This window comes from Tripterygium wilfordii, chromosome 16 (genome assembly GCF_013401445.1).
Source record: "Tripterygium wilfordii isolate XIE 37 chromosome 16, ASM1340144v1, whole genome shotgun sequence".
Classification (NCBI taxonomy): domain Eukaryota; kingdom Viridiplantae; phylum Streptophyta; class Magnoliopsida; order Celastrales; family Celastraceae; genus Tripterygium; species Tripterygium wilfordii.
The window spans coordinates 3,722,805-3,746,467 of record NC_052247.1 but is presented as its reverse complement, the minus strand read 5'-3'; the positions used below and the strand labels follow the sequence as shown (position 1 = coordinate 3,746,467).

At 38.6% G+C, this 23,663-nt stretch overlaps 3 protein-coding genes and 1 pseudogene across 3 annotated transcripts; 1 reads left to right on the top strand and 3 right to left on the bottom strand.

The window, feature by feature from the left end:
* Positions 1-557: 557 nt before the first annotated feature.
* On the bottom strand, positions 558-3,664 carry LOC119980404. The gene is made up of 4 exons (XM_038823090.1): positions 3,363-3,664; positions 2,794-2,876; positions 968-1,023; positions 558-866 (listed from the first exon to the last, which is right to left on the bottom strand). Exons 1-4 carry the CDS (start codon positions 3,532-3,534, stop codon positions 788-790), a joined length of 390 nt encoding a protein of 129 aa, XP_038679018.1. The 5' UTR covers positions 3,535-3,664; the 3' UTR covers positions 558-787.
* A 1,223-nt stretch (positions 3,665-4,887) lies between these two features.
* On the top strand, positions 4,888-7,529 carry LOC119980392 (annotated as a pseudogene).
* A 150-nt stretch (positions 7,530-7,679) lies between these two features.
* Positions 7,680-9,037, bottom strand: LOC119980686 (homeobox protein knotted-1-like 8). The gene is made up of 3 exons (XM_038823483.1): positions 8,891-9,037; positions 8,467-8,691; positions 7,680-8,132 (listed from the first exon to the last, which is right to left on the bottom strand). The coding sequence occupies exons 1-3, from the start codon at positions 9,035-9,037 to the stop codon at positions 7,938-7,940; spliced, it is 567 nt and encodes a 188-aa protein (XP_038679411.1). The 3' UTR covers positions 7,680-7,937.
* A 2,015-nt stretch (positions 9,038-11,052) lies between these two features.
* On the bottom strand, positions 11,053-21,675 carry LOC119980685. The gene is made up of 15 exons (XM_038823481.1): positions 21,449-21,675; positions 17,688-21,102; positions 17,460-17,576; positions 17,365-17,417; positions 17,058-17,236; positions 15,191-15,369; positions 14,332-14,545; positions 14,003-14,245; positions 13,822-13,875; positions 13,634-13,684; positions 13,169-13,429; positions 12,978-13,030; positions 12,766-12,886; positions 12,416-12,670; positions 11,053-12,323 (listed from the first exon to the last, which is right to left on the bottom strand). The coding sequence occupies exons 2-15, from the start codon at positions 20,994-20,996 to the stop codon at positions 11,239-11,241; spliced, it is 6,174 nt and encodes a 2,057-aa protein (XP_038679409.1). The 5' UTR covers positions 20,997-21,102; positions 21,449-21,675; the 3' UTR covers positions 11,053-11,238.
* Between the last annotated feature and the right edge of the window lie 1,988 nt (positions 21,676-23,663).

Below are 23,663 nucleotides of genomic sequence, written 5' to 3'. Positions count from 1 at the left end.
ATAAGAGATCGGTCCACGTAATATCCCACAAACAACCACGCAGCCCAAGCAAACACAAGAAAAATTCACGGTTCACGTAGCAGCCAGAGCAAACACGTAAAAAATTGATGGTCCATGTAATACCCCACAAACCACGCAGCCCGACCAAGCACATGAAAAATTGATGGTCCACATAATAATCCACAAATTTTTCATGGTCCACATAATAACCCACAAACCACGCAGACTACACGAAAAATTGATGATCCACATAATAACCCACAAACCAAGCACATAATGCTTGGCTAGCTTGCTTTGTTGAAAAAAAATATCACCATCAGAGTCCGTCCTCATAATAGATTTCTCAATTTATGCACATTTCACCATTTGTCAGTTCCTCTGGTTGAACTTTCTTACACTCTTCTAACCCTGCTTGCACTAGTATCAGGTATGGATCAAAGTCCAGTTGAAGGAATGGGATTTCCGTCCCAGAAATTAGCAGGCTGCCTCTAAAGATTAATTGTAAAACATCGAATCGATGAACTTTGTAAGCCGGGCTTTCGATAAACAGCGTGGCAAGAATTAGAACGCAAGAAACTAAAAGCGCAGAATACAAGTTTGCCTATACGTAGCTCACAGATTATTGAAAAAAAAAGGACGTCACATACTAATCACTAATGCACTTCCAAAATACAACTCTAAATTCAAAAATACTCCACAACAACATAATATTAGTTTCTGATACAATGTAAACCATGGTTCAACTCAATCATCTAGATCAAATTCAAAGAAACTATTGCAAGAGAATCTATTCCTCCTTGTACCTCTTCTCTAGTTCCTCCAACCTTTCGATGTCTTTGTAATATTTGCAAATCCGAAAGATGCACCTGCAACCACATTCATAGAGGCTTAATTGACCATAGATAAGATCCAGAGAGGAACTAAGCAAGAATCTGAAAACCAGGTATATTATATTATAGCAACATACCAGTAGAGAAAGCATGCCGAAGCACACAGAACAACATTCCTTTGAGCTTTGTAGATCTGCATAAAGCACCAGTACAATAAGAATACAATGAGCTTCCATTTTTTTGATGGAGGCACCAAAAGGGGCAGAAAAGGAGAGCCAACAAAAAGACTAAAGCCTTGAAAATATAAATAAAAAGACCACAGCAACATGGTTTCAGAGTGTTAAGACAATTATTCAAAAAAGAAAACTCTACAGATGACACATTTTATAGCTGAAAAGGTACACATATTTCGTCTAAAATGTAATGGAAAATTTTGTTTTGATGAGTAAAATAATAAAAACTTTTGTTTACACAGTAGGATGAGACGTGGCCAGAAAAATTTTAAAACGCAAGCAGGCATGACTTGGCTATAAACTATACAAGTATACAGGCAAACCTTGCAAAAAATTCCACACAGAATTTAAATTCTTTAGACAAAAATTGCATAACTAATAACTTGAAAGTTAACAACCTCAAAATTAAAGCGTCAAGACCAAAGGATGTTGGTTACCTCAGTATTTCTCCATGGCCAGATACAAAAAATAAAGCAACCAGCACATAATACAAACAACTAATACCGGCTATAATTTTCCATGCAGTCAATCCTTTACCAAACAAAAGCCCTTCACTGGACTGCAAATTAAGCAGATCACGGACCATTTTAAATTTAAACAACCTTAAAAAAATTATCAATTCATTTCCCATTTTCAGCCACATATATTCTCACATACATAAGGGCGAACACTGCAACAAGAAGTCATGGGTTCAATTTCTAAAAACAGCCCCTCCGTTGTACTTTGCACAACATATCACCTTCTTAGACCAAGCTCTCAGCCTAACTCTGCTCCATAAACGAGAAAAGTGGTGAGTATCAAGGATAAGGCTTTTACACAACCAGATGACATGGAGAAGAGAAGAAAAAGAAGAAAAAAACCACGAACAAGAAGAATCTTGCAGCAGTAAAATAAATACAATATTGAAGAAACTGCAGAGCCAATGAAAAGGATGGCGTACGGAACTGGCAAAGATGGGCAGATAGGGCATTTTACGCAATCAGAGGACATAAATTGAGTCAAGGACTCTAGTGTTATCTCTTTGTGATTTTAAAATCCTCACTTGGAATGCAAAGGGAAACAATGATGGCTATAAAATAGCCATACTGAAAACATTTAGTGGAAATTAGAGAAGTGACATAATTCGTCTCATGAAACTCAAGTATAATATTTGGATGTGAATTTAATTCAATAATATGTTAACATTAGAAGTCGTAATTGGCAAGACTTATCAGCTGTCAGTAGTGCATACGAGATTAATCACGTGGAAGAATAGTGTAGAATGTAGATGATACTGAAGACAGCATGAGGGGAAGGTTTTTCTTTGTATTGCCTGTCCAGGAGTCATCGGAGTGGTTTGATTGGGATTTGACTACAACTAATAGGCTAGGGGAAGGAGAGGTGAGAAGCTTGCTCTTGAACAAAATCGTGGAATTCGGGACATTTCATGGGTTTTTAGTATGGTTATTGTTATCAAGGAAAGAAAAGTAACTCATTGAAGGACACATTGGGGGTCCAACCAAGAACAAGTTATCTACAATGCTCAAGGGAGGAGAAAGCATTTCGGTATTCAAAATACATAAAAGCCAACCATTTCCAGAACTTTTGCTGTAACCAATTCAACCATATTCGGCAGCTAGTAGCCTAGTATTACATTCACAAGACCACAATGACAAGTAAAGTATCCTGATTTTGTCTTTTCAAATTTTTCCAGAGAAGATCGAATGGCTAATTGCTGTCTAAATACTTACAGCCTTTTCGTATCGATCTCTCTCAGCAGCAGTGCAGACATCCGAGGTGCACATCAGGCGGTGCTCATTCTTCCAGTAAATATCTACACCAAATTCAAGTCCAAAAAAGTCATTTCTAAATTTCACTCCTAATCATATTTTACCAAATCCAACCAAATGCAAATTATGCAATCAGAAATAATAGTTAAAACTATTATTTCCTTATTCAAACCACTAAGCTCTTAACAGTACATATAAGATCAAGACAGGCTGAATCAGAACAGGATACATCATCATCACAATATCCACAACCTTACCCATCCTCTCGATTTCAGGGTTATCGGCAACCAAAAACAAGCTAATTATTCCAAAATGATAGAAAAATAGCAGGATGAATGGTCAGCCAACAGATCCAACCCTATCTTCAGAAAAACCAAGATCACGGAAACAAAACATTTCAATTATCTTAGTAAAACGAAGTTCCGAGTTAACGACACATCAAGATACGAAATCAAGAAGGAAAAAAATCCTCCGGAACCAACAAACAAAAGAGAAAGGAAAAAGAGAGAGATATAGAAAAATACGAGCACCTAATAGCTGGAATCCGGTGAAAGGGATGATAAACAGCGCAGGCTGGAGGATCAGAGAGACGAGGGAGACCAATCGGGTCTTCAAGAGCTTCGGCGAAGGGAGAGTCAAAAGCACCGCTATTGCCGCCTCCGCTGCAACTACGTAAGCGATTATCATCCATTGCAAGGCCATATCTGATTCGCGATTAAGCTTGAGCTTTTGGCTTCGATTTCCGAATTCACGAATATCTTGCTTCTCTTACTCTCAGGTTTTACTTGTACCAGGAACGGGGCCTTCGTTCGCTGCCTTTCTTAATTACGAAGGTGTTCTCTGGTATGGAGGGGCCCATGAGAAAAATGCTTGTAGATGAAAATTTTGGGCCATGATTTGTAAGAATCCTAGATCAGATGCCTACAAGCCCAGCCCAGATAATATTACATTGCACGGGTTTATATAACTTTTGGTCGTTAAAAGATTATTAAAATTTCAATTTGATCATTGAAAATTTAAATGATTCAAACTAGTAATTCAAAATTAAAAATTATTCCATTATAGTAACTCTTAGAGATTTTCTCTATTTTAGATCGTCAACCCACTTACGTAGCAGGTTGCTCAGGCGAAAAACTTAAACATCTGTGAATGTGGCTTGACGACTTTGTTGACTCGATGGACGGTGTTCATGAGGTAATTGGAGCTAAAATTGGAGCCCCATCCTATAATAATTAGGATTGCAACAAATTCCCTTTAATTCCATTTCGCTCGAGATTTGATTCCTGTTTAACACTTAAACTCCGACGCTTCTTAATTTGTCAACTATTACTATTATTATTTTTTGATAAAGTCGTTGACACTCAACATTAATGAAAAAACCCAACCAAAGGTATGTTTGACAAACAATTTTGAGTAACATATACGATACTTAGTAGCATATATGCTATTCAACTACATATTATTATACCAAACACCAATTTCATGACCCCCATTTCAAGTACAATTTTTTAGGAGCATTCCAAAATGTTACCCAAGTGGATTTTTTTGGGATAATTAAACTTTTTTTAGCCAATCTGTCATTATTGAATTGTCTAAATGACCTCAATTGAGCTGCTTTCATACTATCATCAAACACCATCCACCTTTGTTGTCCGAGATCTATATTGACCATTGCCTACTCATAAATCTTCCTTGGATCATCCTAAGCATAACTCAACCATCCACAGTCGTTAACATCCACTGAACCTAGCGAAAAAATTTTGAGAAGACGCAGACAACCGCCATACAAAAGAGCTTGATACGACCGATTATGAGAGTCTCTCCGCACCCCACCACCACCGTTTGACTCCCTAAAGTGAGGCACTCCTTTCCCATACCATTTCCGGCCAAATATGAAAAATATTTTATTTTAAATATGAAAAATATTTAAATATGTAATAATATGTCAAACATTAATATCATACACTATTATTCACTCTGATTTTTAGACATCTTCTTCTTCATTCTGATGGATTTCCCACTTCGTCAACTTTGAACTTTCAATTCTTGATTCCCATGGCGTCGTTGGGTTTGACCCAGTTCGGGGGCAGGAACTCGGTGGTAGAATCTGTTCGGACTCGGCCTTCTCCAGCTGTGAATCGACCTGGTAGAGTTGGGTTTTGGAGGGTGGTTGCCTCCGACACTCAGGCAGAGCCTGAATTGAGTGTGACTGTTAATGGGTTACACATGCCCAATCCATTTGTGATCGGGTCGGGTCCTCCCGGGACCAACTACACGGTCATGAAGCGTGCCTTTGATGAAGGCTGGGGAGCTGTTATTGCAAAAACGGTATGTCGATTTTTGCTTCTCTTGTTTCCTGATTTTGTTTGGTTCACTACTGTCTATTCGACGACAGGGTTCTTGAATTTATTAATACAGAAGGGAAAAACGCATTTCACTGACACTCTTGTTGTATTATTTATGACAATTGACAAGACAAGTGCTGAATCTGCTGATCAGATTAGAACTTCATTTTTTTTGGGGGGGTGGGGGGGGGGGGGGGGGGGGGCGTTTGTTATAGATTGAGGGCTGAACATGCATAAGCTTCTTGATGTGTGGCATCCTTAGGACAGTGTTTGAGTGATGATACCAATAACACCATAGTTGATTTCAATTTTCACGATTTTAAATGGACACTATTGTTCAATGCAAGAATTCTTTGTTTTTGAGAGGTTTCATTACAATTGGAAACAACGATAAGAAGTCGTTGGTTTTTGTATCTTTGTAGTGGACTTTGTTTTCAACGTCAAGTTGATCATGTATATTGTTTTTCTAGGTATCACTGGATGCCTCAAAAGTTATCAATGTAACTCCTCGATATGCCAGACTACGAGCTGGTGTTAATGGTTTAGCCAAAGGGCAGATTATTGGATGAGAGAATATAGAACTGATTAGTGACAGGCCTTTTGAGACAATGTTGAAAGAATTCAAGCAATTGAAAGAAGAATATCCTGATCGGATACTCATTGCTTCTATTATGGAGGAATACAACAAAGCTGCTTGGGAGGAACTTATTGATCGAGTCGAGCAAACTGGGATTGTAAATTATAGTCATCTCATTATTCTTCCTTTAGAAAATGTCTTTTGAATATGCTTCTTTTCATTGTCTATGTTTTTTTTTGACAATTTTAAAGGACGCCATTGAAATCAATTTCTCGTGCCCTCATGGCATGCCTGAGCGCAAAATGGGTGCTGCTGTAGGACAAGATTGTGCCTTGTTGGAAGAGGTTTGTGGATGGATAAATGCAAAAGCTACTGTTCCTGTGTGGGCAAAGATGACTCCTAATATCACAGATATTACACTGGTTTGGTTTCTGTCTAGTCGTCTGTTTCACTTGTAACTATAAATAAATTTCTTCTCATTGTGATTTGCATCCTCTGCATGTATACACAGCCAGCTAGGGTGTCTCTAAAGTCAGGATGCGAGGGAATAGCAGCCATTAACACAATTATGAGTGTGATGGGCATCAACCTTAATACCCTACGTCCGGAGCCCTGTGTGGAAGGGTATGCTCTATTACACCAATATGACAGGTTCCTGCTGGTTAACTTATGTTGGATCTTTACATGCTTAAATTTTTTTTGGCCAGATACTCAACTCCTGGTGGTTATTCTTCCAAGGCAGTCCATCCTATTGCCCTTGGAAAACTTATGAGTATTGCGAAAATGATGAAGGCAGAATTTAACAATAAGGATTATTCACTTTCTGGTATTGGAGGTGTTGAGACAGGTGGTGATGCTGCTGAATTTATCCTTCTTGGAGCAGACACGGTCCAGGTGAGAATGTTACATTACACCAAGATAGGTCTCATCTCAGTTAAAACATAGGTTATGATGCTTGTGGTGGCGTAAAATTTAAAACTATATGTATGAAGGTTTTTAATTTGCTTTCTAAACACTTATAGGCATGTTCGTCCTTGAAAGTAGTATATAGGAAATGTATTGATTCATTCACTAAGTGCACCTTTCCCCGTGATCATTGGTATAGAAATGCTGTCACATACTTATTTGCTGCCGTATCTTCCGCCCTCCCTCCCTCTGTTTCTCTTGGATTCTTTCTTCTCTTCTTGGCTTAGTTCTCTCTCTGAATTCAATTTCTGTTCAACGTTAACGGAGTCCTACATCACTATTTTTTATTCCTTGCAAATTTTACTCTCTTTTTTTACCATACAGCAATGTCTTATATGAGGTTTAAGATAAAGTTTGTTTTTAGGTTTGCACTGGTGTTATGATGCATGGCTATGGCCTCGTGAAGAAACTTTGTGCTGAGCTGAAGGATTTCATGAAAATGCACAAATTCACGTCCATACAAGATTTCAGAGGATACACACTTCTAATGGTTAAGAAAGCTAAAACACTGCTCACATCAAATTATTTAACGTCCCTTCTTTGTTCGTTGGTTTGCAGGGCGTCACTCGAGTATTTTACTACTCATATGGATTTGGTACGAAGACAACAAGAAGCAATTCAACAAAGGAAAGCTAGCAAAAAAGGTCTGCAGTCTGATAAAGATTGGACAGGAGATGGTTTTGTGAAAGAGTCTGAGAGTATGGTTTCTAATTGACACGTACAAACTCGAGCTATCCCACTCGTGTATGACTAAAAATAAATGGTTTTACTTGTGTTTCCTCTGATTGGAATGAACTGAAGAAATTTTTTCTCAAGGTTGCTTGATAGCTTTTTCTTCAAGTTACCATATATGATAAACCATTATATTTCACTTTCCTACTAGAAGAGGCGAGGGAGGAAATCTCATAGCTATGTTTGAATGACAAGAATTGCTTAACAATTTCTCTATTTTATCGTAAAACATCATAGTGATTGAACACAGATTCCACATCTTCTAAAATTGCTACCTGTTTTAATGGGTTGTCACTCGGTCATGAACCATGCATTTTACCTACTTATTTCTTCTGCTACTCAAGTTTCGGATTCAAAAGTGCAGTCCTGTATCATATTGAAAGAGTTTGATATCAACTCCTAAAATGAATAAGTGGCTGAAGAGGAAAACACTGCATTTCTTATTTTCTTGAAAGATATATAAGTGTCTTTTGTATTAGATCTACTCAATTTAGATCATTACTGGAGTTCACTTGATCTACTGGAGATGAGGTGGAAGGTCCATGATGATCAGGTGCAGCAGTATCTGATAAGGTTAGCTCCCTGAGTTGTGATTGCATGGCATTGATGAAAGCTATTGTCTCTTGCTGTGGCTGTTCCAATGCCTCTTTCAGCTCTCTTAGTGCAGAACAGTATGCCTCCTGTGCACAGGTACAATTGGTCATACACGAATACCAGTTTTATTTGCTTATTTGTATATGAATATGTTGTCATTTGTGTATCTTATTAGCTTCTTTGGTGTGTCTTTATGAATGAGAGATTTACCAACTTAGCTCTTTGGTTTGTGTGAAGAACAGGCATTTGACAGTATTCCTTTATTATTACACTGATTAAAAGACAAAAGTATGTGTAGAACTATGAATCAAACTGGCATTAGTTGGACTCCACTGTTCAGTTTAATCAAATGAATTTATACTCCCTTTTTTTTTAATAGAAATGAATTTCTTCTTGATGAAAGAAAATGGAACAACTTACCATGAAGGAATCCAGCTCTGATTGGCAAAGAAAGTTTGATGGGCTGTGCTTTCTACTTGGTAGCTTCAGATTCATTTCCTGGTTTTGGTCCACGTCAACAATACTGCATACCTGAATAGGAAAAATCAGGTCATGAGCTTTCAAGCCAGGAAGGTCTTCATTTGCATTCAAAGCATTGTTTTGATGTTTCGATTGCGATGGATTTTGATTTTTATTTTGAACAAAAAATATATATCGTTACATTCGTTATGCAAAATAATACACATTGATGCTGTGACTAATCTTATGGGATCTGGGGGTGGACAAGTGTACTATGCACCAGTTCACCAGTGCATGGTGAGAGATATTACAGCATTAATGTGTATATGTATATTCAAGATTGTCAATGCTATAAGAGAAATGAGAGAGAGAGAGAGAGACATACCTTCATACATTCCAAGTGAGTATCAACCAGAAGTCCATACAAAGGATGGTTAGAGATTCTCTTCTTGAGAACCTCCTCTGCTTCTGCTTCTGCTTCTTCTTCTTCTTCTTTCTCCACATCAGTGTTCCTACTCTCATTATCCTCCATTTCTCCAACACTACTCAAAAACCTATCTGTATATTTGTTTTACAAACACTAACAACCACCTATTTATATATGTATTGACTATTAGTGGTAAAAAAAACCACAAACAGAGGCTCCTATTTTGTCTAAATGACCCATCCATGCACATTTGTTTGAAGGGACTGTCTTTTTCCATTGATGAAAGTTACACTTCAATGGTTTCCATGTATGAGTCAGAGGAGTCTCTGCATCTTTATTATCTTTCTCTGTGTTTACTAATACTGCTCATTCTCTCACTTTTTCCTACCAAAACTTCCAAATTCGTTACTGTTTAGAAATTGGTACCTTGAGTCTGTGCTTTCATTTTCATGTGATAAGTGTATATAGAGTTTCACTGTTTGTTTGTCTCTTCTTTTTTTTTTAAATGGGGAGGGGATTCGAAACTTGGTCATAGGGTGATACACATCATCTTTACTACTTTAATTAGTGACTCGGCTGTATATAGAGTTTCATTGTTGACTGTTGAGTACTATATTTACAGGTTTTTTACACATCATAGTAACAAGAATATAAGTTGAAACTATTAAGAGTAGAATGATGGGACGTCATTTCCAAAAACAAAGTGTAATGAACATCATTAACACTGTCAAGATTCGTACTGGCCAACAAATCTTTCTTTTGCTTTTACTAGAGAGACATATTTGAGTTTAAAGTACGGTCAAAAAGTATAGGCTCTCATCACTTGGGTGATAGCTTAGTTGGTGAGTCTCTTTAGGGTCAAATCGTATGAATTCGGGAGGTCTTGAGGTTGATTTTTATTAAGAACAAACTTGCATATCAAATGTTCAAAGGACAAGTGCATCGGGAGGTCTTGAGGTTGATTTTTATTAGGAACAAACTTGCATATCAAATGTTCAAAGGACAAGTGCATATCAGATGTTCAAAGGATAAGCTTGTATGATGTCGTTCTCGATTACCAAAGGAAAAAAAAAAAAAAACTCCACCGAGTTTATTTTGAAAAAGGAGTATAACCGAACACCATATATTTAATTTTACGCTTGTGAACTAACTTTTTTTTTTTTTGAAAAGAAGGTTATAGATCTCATTGTATTAGGTTACCCAATAAATCGAGTGACTACGGCCCGTAGGTACTGGGGTCACCATAAAGGTGGAATACAACCTAAAAACTAAAAAAACAAGAACATAGTAATAAAACACAACCACTAAACCAGATATCGCTAGACATTGATGTACGACACCGGATTACACCACACCGTCGAACCACTGTCCAACGAGTCGACTCTACCGGGCTAAGCCGGGTAAAAAAAAAAGCACAAATTACAACTTGGATTTATAAGAGATGCCAAACTTCCTTAGATATGAAAATCTCATCACTAAAAATCCAAATTTATGTCATTGGAGCACCGGAAACGTCGATGATCGAAGATCTGTGACAGATGGAGGAGATCGAAATCCAGAGAAGAAAAACCTGCGAAATCCTTATTCAAACACAAAAACATAACAAAATAAAACAAATCTGGGTGAAGAAAGGGGAGAGAAGCAGAGAAGAGGAGATGAAGGCAAGGAAAAAAAAAGAGAAAGGAAAGTGGAAGGAGAAGGAGGAGCAGAGGAAAAAGGGGGAAAGAGGAGAAGGAGGGGAGGGGAGGGGGCGGGGAGAGGCTCCTCCCCCAAAGTTTTCTAAGTTTTCTCCTCCATGAATTAACTTATTTTGATAGCTTACAAATTAGTTTATTTTTCCTAAATATAAGTTTTATCAAAGGGGCCCAAATTTTATGCAACAGCCAACAAGGGTGAAATTACTGTATACCAAGCCTTTTGTTTGTTGGGCCATTCAATTTGCAAACTGAGTTATCTGAGCCCAACTACGTCGATTAGCCCAAAATTAATCTAAATCATCATGGACTAGGCCCATTTGTGATATGAATCTAACTCCTCTCCGTGATCAAGGGTTTCTGTGAGAGCTTTCCACATTTTTCCCTGCTGTGAAAACAATCATATAGAACCTCGAAAGCTCATCCTCACAAAGCTAATGCAGCAACATACATTTTGAACGAATGTATAGACCACACCAACACTTAGACAAACCTTAAAACAGTGTCGTTTTTACCGACAATCCGACATTTTTACAGACCTCAAAAACTCATCATGTAGGACTAAATTCTGACAACATTCATTCCATGTATAAAATGTGTATTGTTGATTGTTTATATTGTATAGACCATACCAACCTCCACAAGAGCAGCATGAGGGATGTTCAATGCAACTGGATGCGCTCGGCAATTGTTATTGCAGAAAACGTAGGTCTTGGTTAGAAACTGCTTCAAGAAGCTCGAGCCTTGACGAACGGTTAAATGAGACCGGCCTAGGAAGTATGCAGTACCACTCTCCCTGGCATCAATTAGTTCTTGTAGCTCCTCCCTGATGAAGACGTTCATTTTAGGACGATTTGCTGGCAATGTAAATCGTACCTTCTTCTTTCTTCTGACCGAAGGAAAACCAGTATCCGATGAATCTCCCGCTGGACTTATCTCAGTTATCTGAGTTTCATTGTTAGCAGAGCTTGTAGTTCCCACAGCTGAGCAAGTATCCTGTACAGGAATTATGGCATCTCCCTCCGGCGATGGATTTCCAACCACAAGCATTCTTCCTTCAGGGGAGACAAGAGATTCGAAATCGTTCTCTTCCTGGGAAATGAATTCTGCAATCGAACGAATAATCTGCTCCTCGAAATCATTTGTGTCCTGAATATGATCACAGTACCCGTATCTCACAATGCATCGAAAGATTTTATACGTCTTGGCACCAACCCGGCCTATAAGATAACGTCGACTGGGGGGCAGGTGAGGGACAGGTAAAGACTTGAAGGAGACAAAGATCAGCACTTTATGAAATGCAGGAAGATTTGTAATGAAATGTGAGAAGAAAGCTGGGATTCCTGTCACTATATCAGTAAAGACGAAACCGATTCCGGGTACTCTGGCAACCCCAAGGCCCGGACTATAGTCTGTCAGCCATTCTGTAGATACCTTGTTTTGCAAATCAAGCTCGTACTTCTTCATAGTTCCGTAATGCCATGCAAGCATGATTGTCAAGGACAATGCAATAAACACGACCAAAGACCAGGCGCCTTTGTGAAAATTTAACATGCATGCTGATAGATAAATGGCTTCCACCAAGCCAAAGAAGAGTAAGAAGGACGCTGAGGCCAACCAACTCTTCTCCCAGTATAAAGCAATCACGAGCGACATCAAACAAGATGTTACGAGCATTCCAGAAACAATTGCCAAACCTGTTGGCCATTTAAGCAGCATGTTTTAGAAATATCTTCAAATGATGCAGATACTGGCATCGTTTTATTAAGTACAGGATATGAAAGCATACCTGCTGCATTACCTATCCGGACAGCATCATGGAAACCAATTGTAACAGCGAGACTAAGAACCATTAATAACCAGTTGATATCTGGAATATAAACTTGGCCATTAAGTTTATCTGATGTATGTACAACTTTTACTCGGGGAAAACAACCAAGTGCCAGACACTGCTTTATGATGGAGAAACTTCCCGTTAAACTTGCTTGGCTTCCTACAACTGAAGCAAGCAGAGATAGCACTACAAAGACATGACGTGCAAGTTCTGCGCTTCCCATGCATTTCATCTTGAGTTAGAATAATGAAATTCTTAGAAAAAAGTAGCCGTCGACAAAATTTGAAAGCAACTGAATGACTTACCAGGTATAGATCGGCTGAGATGATTGAAATCTTCAAAATTTTCATAGTTCTTGGAAATAAATGCAGATTGACCCGCATAGCACAGAATTAGAACTGGATAAATCAAGGACACCAACACAATCTGCAGCAGAGAAACAATGGACAAAGCTCTTCCTATTTGTACAAAGCAGATTTCATATGAAAGCCACAGAATAAACTATTGATTCCGATACCTGGATTGACTTTTTTGAGAAATGACCTAAATCCGCAAACATAGCCTCTGATCCTGTAGAAGTAGAGCGGAGTATGGAGTGGTCAGACAACGTATTTCTGACTAAAACAAAGCATATTATCAAGGGAGTAAGTGATAGGAACAGGAGAACATGTATCAGTTCAACACGTCAGCACTTCAACCTGCACTCACCTGCAATGCACAGAAGGATGCTCCCCAATGACCTCCAACTTCTTTTGTCAATATTTCTGATGAATCTATACATATATACCGGGGAGATTGCAGACATGATTTTGGGTTCACATTGCACTATATTATGTATGCCTACTCCACCAATGAATAAGAGCCATATGATGATAATTGGAGCAAACACAAAGCCTATTTTATGGGTCCCATACTGCTGGAGTGTGAAAAGGCACACCAATATGGCACAGGCAAACGGAACTGCGACATCTGACTCGAGGAAAAAAAAACACGAACAGCAATTTTAGGGGTCAGTGAACGCTTTAAGGGAAATGTGTGAATGGTTCAACATGCATTTGTTTGAGAGTATTTTACAACCATATCAAATCATCAAAAGGTGATGAAGAAACAGCAAAGCAAGAACATTTGTATCATTAAAATCAAATAAATTTACACTGGAAATAGAGTGCTTACACTTATTCAGGTCTTCTGCGATGTGGTCCTGCGCCTTTGGTGAAGAGGAAACTGGAAAGAGCCATAAGATACAAACACCTTATTAATTAATGCGAATGCGATTTTGATAAAATGGGTTCAGCGCAACGAAGAAAATCCTTCGACTTTGTTTTTTTATTGTTCATCAGTGCTAGATCTCAGTATCTTACATTTATCTGCCATATCTGATAATGATTGCTGAAGACCCGATGAAGCAGATAACACTAGCAAGGAGAAAGAAAAATGAACAAAAATAACTTGAGCTAAATGGAACCATGATGCAAGGAAAAGACAAACGAAAACAGTTATCATATCAACAGAGATACTTGGAAGATGATGGGATTGCCATACCAGAAATAGCTGGGGTAAGCACTGCATCACCAATCATCACACAAGCACCAAACAGTGCCAATAACAGCATCACATAATGACAACTTTTATTGTTTTTGATTGCCCTTCTAGCCCTGGATTCCTTCTTGATCCTGAAAGGGCTTCCAGCCTCATAATGCATAACCTCATTACCAGTTCTATCATTAGGAAGCAGACCAACTTTAGCATGTCTGCACAATAATGAGTACAGAGCAAATGGACCACCTGCACGGATAAAACAAGACTACAATTCATGTTCCAATCCTATCAAAAGATACCCTTAAAAATTCATGGTTATTTGTAACCATTACCTTCTCGATCATCATCGGCCCTCAGTACAATGATGGCATACTTAAGCAAGGTAATGATAGTCAGAGTCCAGAAAATAAAAGAGAAGTATTGATATGCAGAATCGGACGATGTGAATTCTTCTACTGGGATCGTGCCATAGACATATAAGGGAGCGGTGCTCAAGCGCCCAAAAACTACTCCAAGGCTTTGGAAAGACAAAAGGAGTGTATGCTTCTGCATTTGTATGAAAATAAAATCACTTCAAGAAACTCAGATCACATAGTAACAGACTAACAGTAGATATATTGCGCTACAGTTTTTGCAGTGGACGGACAAATTAATAAACTTTAGTGATAAAGAAAGAAAAAAAAGAAGCAAGGTCAAAAAAACTGAATCTTGATGCCTTCTTCCAACCGGTCTCACCGAATCGTCAGCAAAATAAGAATCAATGTCATCTACCAGTGTCACAGTTAACCTTGGATCAAGAATAAGAAGAAAAAACAACAGTTTTTGCAGCAGAAGAACACACAAAGTGACATCTGGTTAGCGAAACAAATCAAACAGACAACCCTTCAGAACAAAATATATCAATCCATCTATTCCACGGCAAGTTCAGACCCTCAATCACTCAGTTTTCAAGTAATCATGAGCTATCTTCAATATCAGTGCATGTGATTTGAAGAAGAAACAATTTAATAAATAATGCTGCATCCACAATTGAAAAGTGCTTTAACTGGCAAGTGAGATTTCAAGTCTCGCTCAGATAATTTGGTGAAAAAAAACAATGGCAAAATGTAAACATACAAACAAACCCATAAAGAAAAAATTATAAGAAATGATCAATGTGCAAGAAAACCTAAAAATAGGAAGGAAAGTTACCTTAAACCCATCAAGCGAGGGACTTGAAGGTACTTCAGGGTCCATGAACAGATGAACAGAGAGAGGAATAAACTGAGAGACAATAAAGAATGGCAGAGAAAAGAAAAAGACACAGAAGATTAAATGGACCAGCAAGAGAAGATTAAATGCACCAGGAATTGAGTCTATCCAATCTATACGTCAAAAGAAAGAGAGACAGAAATCTTAGAATTCATACATTTCATGTTCTCTTGTTGATTCTGCTTCTTCTTCTTTCTTTTTTTTTTGCATTAATTAATTTTGGCTGATTGTTAACAACGTGGATGATGGAGAGTTGCGTATATTAATTAATTATATATGTAATTATAATTATTACTTATATTGTAGCGTTACTACGAAATAGGTGTAAACTCGATGATCAAATAAAATATTCACAATGCCAATGTAAACTCGATGTGTAGAAAAAATAAATTGTTATCATTAATATACAAAATACATAATATAGAACAATAAATTTATAACAACTAGTTGTTATAATTTTATATATTTTTTATGTGGCAACATTTCGGAGGGATACATTGATGACGTGGATTCACGGAACTTCACCTAAACATGAATTTGTTTCCATATTATAAAGATGAGATACATAAATAGATAAGAAAATTGTTTTTATAAGGTACCCTAATAAATAATCATTAACGCTTTGTTAGAAGAGTCAAAATTGACAATTAATGAAACATACCTATTAATTAATTAATAACAAGGTTTGACTCAAACCGCAAACATAATTCTCTATAGTATTTCAAAAAAAAAATGTCTTTCCTTTTAAAGGTTGGAAGAGGTGAGATTGGTCCACGTGTTAACAGGGGTTTGTTTTCTTTTTAATGATAAAATTATAAAGTATTAAAAGATGTTAAAACAATGAAATAAATAATGAAAATTGTTCCTAGGCAAGTTTCATTGTCGAACAAATTTTGCACCCACCAATTTGTATACAAAGTAGTCCACCAGACGAGAACCACAAGTAGTTCAAATGACACTCATGTACAGAGGCGGACCGACGTGGGAGGCACTGGGGGCACGTGCCCCCAGTGAATTTTTTTTTTTAATACTAAATATTCTATAATTAGTTAATTATATGTCAAATAAAGTGTAAAGCCCCCAATTAAAAAAATTGATGCCCCCAATCGATCAATTTTTACCCTACTCACTAACTAGTTTAGACCCAACCCAACCTCATAAATCCTAGAAATTGTTCACACTACATATTCAACAAAAAAAACTCAAGCACATGGCCTTTTGAGATACTTGTAATCATTTGATTTTGTTTTCAATTTGCAACTAATGTTGACTATGTTGGACATTACATATGAATTATCATTGGCTTTGCAAATAAAAGATGGAGACATATTGAATGCTATTATCATAATTACAATGTATCTTCTTATTGCTTTGAACTATTATTAATGTGTTTTTGTATTTGCAATCAATAATCATAAATCGATTACATATAGAACCAAAAAAAAATTCCGGGGGCGTTGCCCCCGGACCCCGTAATACTTTTGTGCCCAATCAAATTCCTGGGTCCACCACTGCTCATGTATATGATATCTTATAGAGATCTCGAGTTCAGGTCTCCTTCTACTGTAAACAAAGTAGTCCATCAAATTTGTCGCAAGGATACTATAAAATTATGCTATTTCTTGTTGCAAGCTTCATCTTTTATTTAAGTGAACTTTCTATGGCACACTATGCCACCATTAAGTACTCTCCATCGATGCTTGCTGCATCTGCAGTCTATGTTGCTCGACGAATGCTAAAACCCCGATGTCAATGGAGCAGAACACTGCAGGTTCACTCTGGTGATAAAAAATGACAACTCAAGTACATTCCCACTTCCTCTGCTCTTTTTGTCCTGCATTCGCTAACTGTTGTTCATCTTCGAGTAGGGACTGTGCTGAACTCATTGTGCAACTGCAAGGGATGAGGACACTGCTTCCACCAGCAAATGCATGAAAACAGTCTGTAAATCTCCATGTGAAACAAGAAAGTTTCTTCTTCTGCAATCTTATATACAAGACAATGGGCAATAACAACATACCCATGCCCCAGATATTTTTCTCAATGGCAAAAAACTAGCATCATGAAAGAATAGGAGGATGTATTTCCCCAAGTTTTTCAATAGTGCAATTCACCTTTCAAGTTCAACATCGACAAAAACAAGTACTGCACATCTCTGCTCAAATATCTACTTGAAATCCTTTAAACATATCATTAATATGGCAGGTACAAAAAGTTGCCAACCATTACCGCGTAAATGTATAAATGCAGTAGAGCTACAGACTCCCTGTGGATTTTGATGAGATTTCCGGAAATTAATAAACAAATCCTCATCACCAAATACCTTCTGGGGCATAGAAAGAAGAAACCAACCATTAGAAAACAAAACTGGTCCTACAACAGCCTCTCCCCAAGCTCCAGTATCCCCAAAACTGCAACTTGTGTTGCAAATGGCTCATTCATAAGCCTTCTCCCAGTCATCCACTACTTCAGTGAGATCATTGTCACTGACATCTGCTGCTGCCTTGGGTTGCCCGGCTGAACTCGAACTAGTTGCAATTGATTCAAAACTTGACTTGGATTGATTTCCCACACGTTCTGCATGATCCTCAATTCTAACAGATGGAGCAGCTGGTTTCAAAGATGTTTCAGAGTCAATCGCACTCCACCGGTTGATTGAGGCAGCAATGGGAGCTTCATTCACCTTCCAAGCAGAACCCTGCACTGCAGAACCACTCGACCATTCTTCATCAACCGACGAATCTTCTCTGCTACCAGGATCCTGAAGTACAGCCTTCTTCCATGAGTTGCCCTTCAATGCAGTAAGGGCACCTCTCTCCTCAGTTGACCCTGCTCCTCCCCAGACATTACTAATGGATGATCCCCCAAGTGCTCCAACACTATGAGAAATTGCTGAAGCCCCATAGTAGACAGATGCATGATCCAGTCTCCTCATTGCAGTCGCGGCTCGGGCAGGATCATGAAAGACAGCCAAGGCATTCTTGTCATTCAGCCAAACTAGCTCACACTCCCCACCAAACCTCAGGACTAACGCATTAATATCTGCTTCTCTTGGCAGATCTATAAAAGAAACAACAAACCTAGGATCCATGTCAACCAAAGGATCAAAAACTGGTAGATGGAATGCATTCAGAGCAGTGGTACCCTTAACTCCGATAACTCGTGGTGGAGCCTTAGATTTAGGTGTAGCATGAACCACAATGAAACTCTTAGGCTCCCGGCCAGCAGAATAAATTGCAACCTTCCACCTCTCAGCTATAAGTCTCACGGCATCTCTCTTATCCTTCAGCATCGGACAGAAAACATGGGCCTTAAGACCACTTGTAGTCCCTCTGCTCTTGCCCATTACTAAATACTTGCATCTTTCCTCTACAGATAGCACCCACTTGGGATCACGCCTATACAAATCTCCAAGTAACTCTGACATAACAGAATTCACACCACAATGAAGGGCATCCAAGTTGACGGGTGTAATATCAAAGGCATCAGCAAGAACCTTTTTACGCTCCAATTTGGCACATTCATCATCACACATAAGCTTCCTCTGTCCAAGTGGTACCTTCTTCCCATTTAATTCCACTGGTTGAAGTGGTACTGGCAGCTTTTGGACAATGGAGGCTTCGTATATGGTATCAGCACTAGAACTGCTACTGCTACCTCCAGCATAACAAGGAACCGCTACCGTTAACCGACCACAACCACATGAGATAGTAACCGGGAACTCACACCCCACATCAGGGCAAGAAACTGACGGATGACAAGGTGCAGTACATGTGTGCCTGCAATCTCTCCTAGGAGCACCGCATGCCTGCCCACAAGAAGCCTTTGACACAGGGTCAGGTCCACAGGAAGAGTCACATGGTGGTAGGTGACAAGTCCTGCTACATGCATGGAGACCACACCTCCTGGTCTTTCCACAGAGCTTGTTACACCGAATATCCTTTGAACCACAAGGAATGTTCCTTAAAACAACATGTCCACCAATGCACTCTTTTGCTACAGGCACCGAGCAAGGAGGGCAGTCTCCAAAGTGGCAGCTGTGAGAAGACGGGTGGCCACAAGGCTGAGGAACCGAGCATGGAAGTTGACAGGACGGCGTAGGTGTCCCACACGGCAGGGGAGGAGGAATTGAAGTTTTCCCACATGCACAAGTCAGATCAGTGAAAATAGTATCAAGACAAGGTGGGCAATGGCCACTGTGACATAATGATTCACAAAAATGCTGTCCACATCTTAGCTTCTTGCCACATGCCATCTGGCAAAAGTGCGGATCCCAAATCCCAGAATGATGATTGTAAGAATTTGAGAGAGGGCAGCACCTCTCACTACACCTGTGCCTCCCACAGCTCTTCTTCTGCCCGCAAGATCTTTCACATGCAAATTTCTCATTTTCCTTGGTTGTTATATGGCATTCCACATTCCTAGATGTTGATCCACATCGACAGTTTTGTGTGACAAGAATCCTACAGGGTGGACAATCCCCAGCATGGCATACCTCCTCACAGTGATGCATCCCACAAGGAAGGGCCTTACCACATATCTGTGAACAAGTAGGAATTGGGTCCAAACAACTTTGGCGTTCCTCCTGCAAGCTAGTCTTTCCACAACAGCACAACTTAACCCTGCCAGGCATCAAATCACACTCTCCACAAAGGCCAGAATGACATGTTTCTACACAATCATGATTTCCACAACTCAGCGTCTTTCCACAAGTTGAATTACAGGAAAAAGCACCATCTTCAGCTTTAAGTTCACCTTTCGCAGCCATTTCTCCACATAGAACCACCTCCACCTTTTTCTTGCAAAAACAAGAGGCGTTAATCGGGACCTGACAAGGATCGCATGGACCAAGATGGCAAACACGTTCACAACGGTGACGCTGGCAGTCAAGAAGCTTATCACAACGCTGACCACAAGTGATCAAAGACTTCCGGTCTGAGCATCTTGTTGTAATTACTTTCTTCCCACATGGACAAACGCGTGGAGGTGCAAATGCTTTACAAGGAGGGCAGGGACCTGGATGACACTGTAACACACAAACATGAGGGCAAAGATCACCACTATGCTCACCACCAACCTCTTTCTCAAGCTGCTTTCCACAGGGTTCTCCACAAGAATGAGGTGTCAAATAAAAATCAGAAGGTGGGTCAGGTCTCTTCCCACAGAAACAAACATACCGAATCTCTTTTGATGAAATGAGCTGTACAGATTGACAACCAGGGCACCGCCAATTGAAACCCTGATTTTTCTCCGCCAAAAGATCAACGGAAGTGGGTGCACCAGCCCATTTCTTGATGCAATTCAAATGGAAAATTGCATAACAGCTCTTGCACGACCAAATGGGAGCAGACCTTCGCACCATATCATAACAAATCATACACTCAAGTGTACCCTTCACGAGTTTCTCCAGGATTTCTTGCACAAGTTGAGGCAAATTCTCATCCTTCACTTTCCCAGTCTGAGTCTCAATCCTCCCCCTATCCTTCCTAGTATTTGAAGACCGTCCTGTGTGGTCCCTGGAAGCATTGTTCATCCTGTGTCTATTATCAGGAGGAGCATTGTTAGGATGAGAATGCGTACCATTTCCAGGTGGGTTAGAACTGATAGTAGAACGTGGGATAGTTGAAGGTGGGATAGCTGAAGGTGGGTTCACAGCTAAGGCAGCGGCGGCTCCTCTTGGTACCCACCCTTGGCGAACATTTCTTGCAGGAAGTCTGGATCGATCACTGCGGGACTGATCGCTCATGCTTTGTGATCTCAAACTCGTATCCACAGGAAACCAAGTGACCACTATGTAGTGGCAGGCAAACAGGGATTTGATAAAATGGACTCTTTCTTCAATTCCTTTCAAACTGCTCCAAAAAAAAAGGATCTTTTAGAGAGTAGCACAAAAATCAATATAAAATTAATGGGTGGGAAAGATCCAATTTTTACAGAACAAAAGAATAAAACACTAAAATCCTTCTTATTCTTATTCAATCGATCACAGTCGTTTCGCCAGTGAAAATAACAATCTATCCTTTTTCCACCACATTCCCATATTTTCTCGGCAACCAAACATGCCTAAAAAACAATCAAACTAAAACTCTAAAGCGACGAAAAATTTCAGATCATCAATGGGATTCAGATGCAATTCAGAAGAACAAACAAATAATCGAACTGAAAGAAAAGATCTTTTAAAAAAAGTGAACAAAATACCTGAATTACACAATCAAACCCGAATTTGACTCAACGAATGCTCTTTCTTTCTCTCTGGTGTTCAAATAGAGTAGCTCTGTAATTCACTCCGCTTCCGTAGGATATGTGTGATAGAAGAAGAACGTTGTCTACCACGATATTGGGTTTTCTCGCAGAGAGAGCGAGAGAGAAGCCGACCAGACAACGAATAGAAAATGAAGCGACGACGGACGATCTTATATAGGGAAGGCTCTACTTGGACCAGAAGGAAGGAACACCGCGTCCACGTATGTGCTTGCTGCGCAAACAATCAACCCTCTTTGATATTTTCATTGACCAGTCAATCCCTAGGGTGGGCCCCCAAATTTAAATTGGTTTTTAATCTCTTATTTTTAACCTATGGGCTTGCGCTTTAGTTTTGGACCATAGTCCAAGTCAATTAAAATTTGGACTGATAAGTTGGGCTTGGTGGGCTTTCTATTTTTCTTTCATTTTTTAATATGTAGACAATAATTCTCTTATACGAACACCCACAAGTTATATTAAATTACGCATCTCAATCTCACCATTGATTTAAAAACAATGAATCTCACTTGTCATTTCGTTTTTGAACACACTTAAAAATAGAATGCACAAATTAGTAAATTGCTTACGTGTGAGAATTTCTAAATATGTAGAATCCTATTGGTGATATAAAAGGTAAAAAAACTAGTGGGTTAGGTAAAAAAAAAAATTTGGTAAGTGTGGGGTTAGGTAGATGCTTGCTACTTCAGCCTAATCTATGCATATTATTATTTAAAAGGTTGCACTTTTTGTAAAGAATTAAAGGATGCACTCACTAATTGTGCTAAATATGCATTCTTTTCCAACAACATAACAACAAAGCTGTCCACACAAGACAATTGCTCTAGTTAGGTTTAAGTTCACAAGGTTCATTGTATTCATGAACACTAGGAAACATAAACATAGTCGATGTCCTTGTAACTATCATTGAACAAGGTACATAGTAGTATTGGCAATGACCAATGAAGGTGGTGTTCTCCATGAACACAAGGAAACAATCAATTAATTTCAACAACATTAGAGAATAGGGTTAATATAACTTTTCGTCTTTTTTTCCAATTCAGTTTATTCAAATATTCCAACTTAATAATTCAAAGTTTAAAACTGTTAAAGTGTGCACAATCAGATAGATTTTTCACTGTTCAAATAAACTCATGACTCTTGTCCCCCACGTTTGAAATTCAAATATGTTCCAAAATAACGTTTAAACATTGTATATGTAACATGAGCATCCCAACTTTTTTAGTTACCAAAATTTTGCATTAATCGTGTTAGTGGTATTTGCATGGGAAATGTAGAATTGGGGGTTAGTGACCACTTTTTTTTTTGAAATACTGTTGAGAAATGTCTTACTTTTTTAAGAACACATATATCTAATCCAATCGATTATCAATCAAACCACCGCTCATTGTTGATGGGTTAATGGCTGCCTAGGAAGCACGGACACTCCTAAAATGGCGACGTGTCCGTGTCCAAGCTGGGTCATTTTTTCTTAATTTTTTTGAAGATGGACACGGCTCGGACACGACAATAGACAATATACAAGTTACACAAAGTCCGTAAGGTTTGAATTACAAGTCTGGAATCTTCCTTATCAACACCACCCTCAAATGAAAGTATACAGAAATTATACTATACTAACATACTTGGATCTAATTTTAAAACACTAATTTCAAGATCATACAGAGTTAGTAGTTGTAATCCATTATATGCTTTTGTTGTCTTGAAGAGAACCCATAAATGCTTTTTATTCAAAACACTTTTTTGTAATTCATAGTGTTGTTATCTGAATTAAATGAAAAAGAGTTGCACCACCTTAAATAATAAATAGTTATTTGTTAGGGTTCAAATATCAAGTGAAAGTGAGAGTAGAAAAATATTTGTTTGTGTTATTTCTTTTATATATATATATATATGTATGCGTGTCCTTGTCTTGTCGTGTCATACAAATTTTGAATTTATCGTGTCAGAGTGTCCGTGTCGTGTCGTATTTCGTGTCCGTGCTTCCTAGATAGCTACTTAAGCAAAATGTAATAGGACATTTTTGCTGGGCCCATAAAAATATCATATCTATTACACAAAAAGTCAAGCCAAACACGTATCCTAATACAATCGCATTAGCAAAACACATCTCTCAATACAACTACATCAACAAATCACAAATTCCTATACA

Bases quoted from the DNA above. Each gene is read 5' to 3' on its own strand.
- LOC119980685 (XM_038823481.1), bottom strand. From the start codon at position 20,996: ATGAGCGATCAGTCCCGCAGTGATCGATCCAGACTTCCTGCAAGAAAT. The intron at 13,876-14,002 runs GTATGGCAATCC...TCTCCTTGCTAG, and splicing joins GCTTACCCCAGCTATTTCTG to TGTTATCTGCTTCATCGGGT. The intron at 12,324-12,415 runs GTATGCTTTCAT...AATGGCCAACAG, and splicing joins CCGGATAGGTAATGCAGCAG to GTTTGGCAATTGTTTCTGGA.
- LOC119980686 (XM_038823483.1), bottom strand. From the start codon at position 9,037: ATGGAGGATAATGAGAGTAGGAACACTGATGTGGAGAAAGAAGAAGAA. The intron at 8,692-8,890 runs GTATGTCTCTCT...CGATATATATTT, and splicing joins CTCACTTGGAATGTATGAAG to TTTGTTCAAAATAAAAATCA. The intron at 8,133-8,466 runs GTAAGTTGTTCC...ACCTGTGCACAG, and splicing joins CAGAGCTGGATTCCTTCATG to GAGGCATACTGTTCTGCACT.
- LOC119980404 (XM_038823090.1), bottom strand. From the start codon at position 3,534: ATGGCCTTGCAATGGATGATAATCGCTTACGTAGTTGCAGCGGAGGCG. The intron at 2,877-3,362 runs GTGCTCGTATTT...AATTTGGTGTAG, and splicing joins CACCGGATTCCAGCTATTAG to ATATTTACTGGAAGAATGAG. The intron at 867-967 runs GTATGTTGCTAT...ATGTGGTTGCAG, and splicing joins TCGGCATGCTTTCTCTACTG to GTGCATCTTTCGGATTTGCA.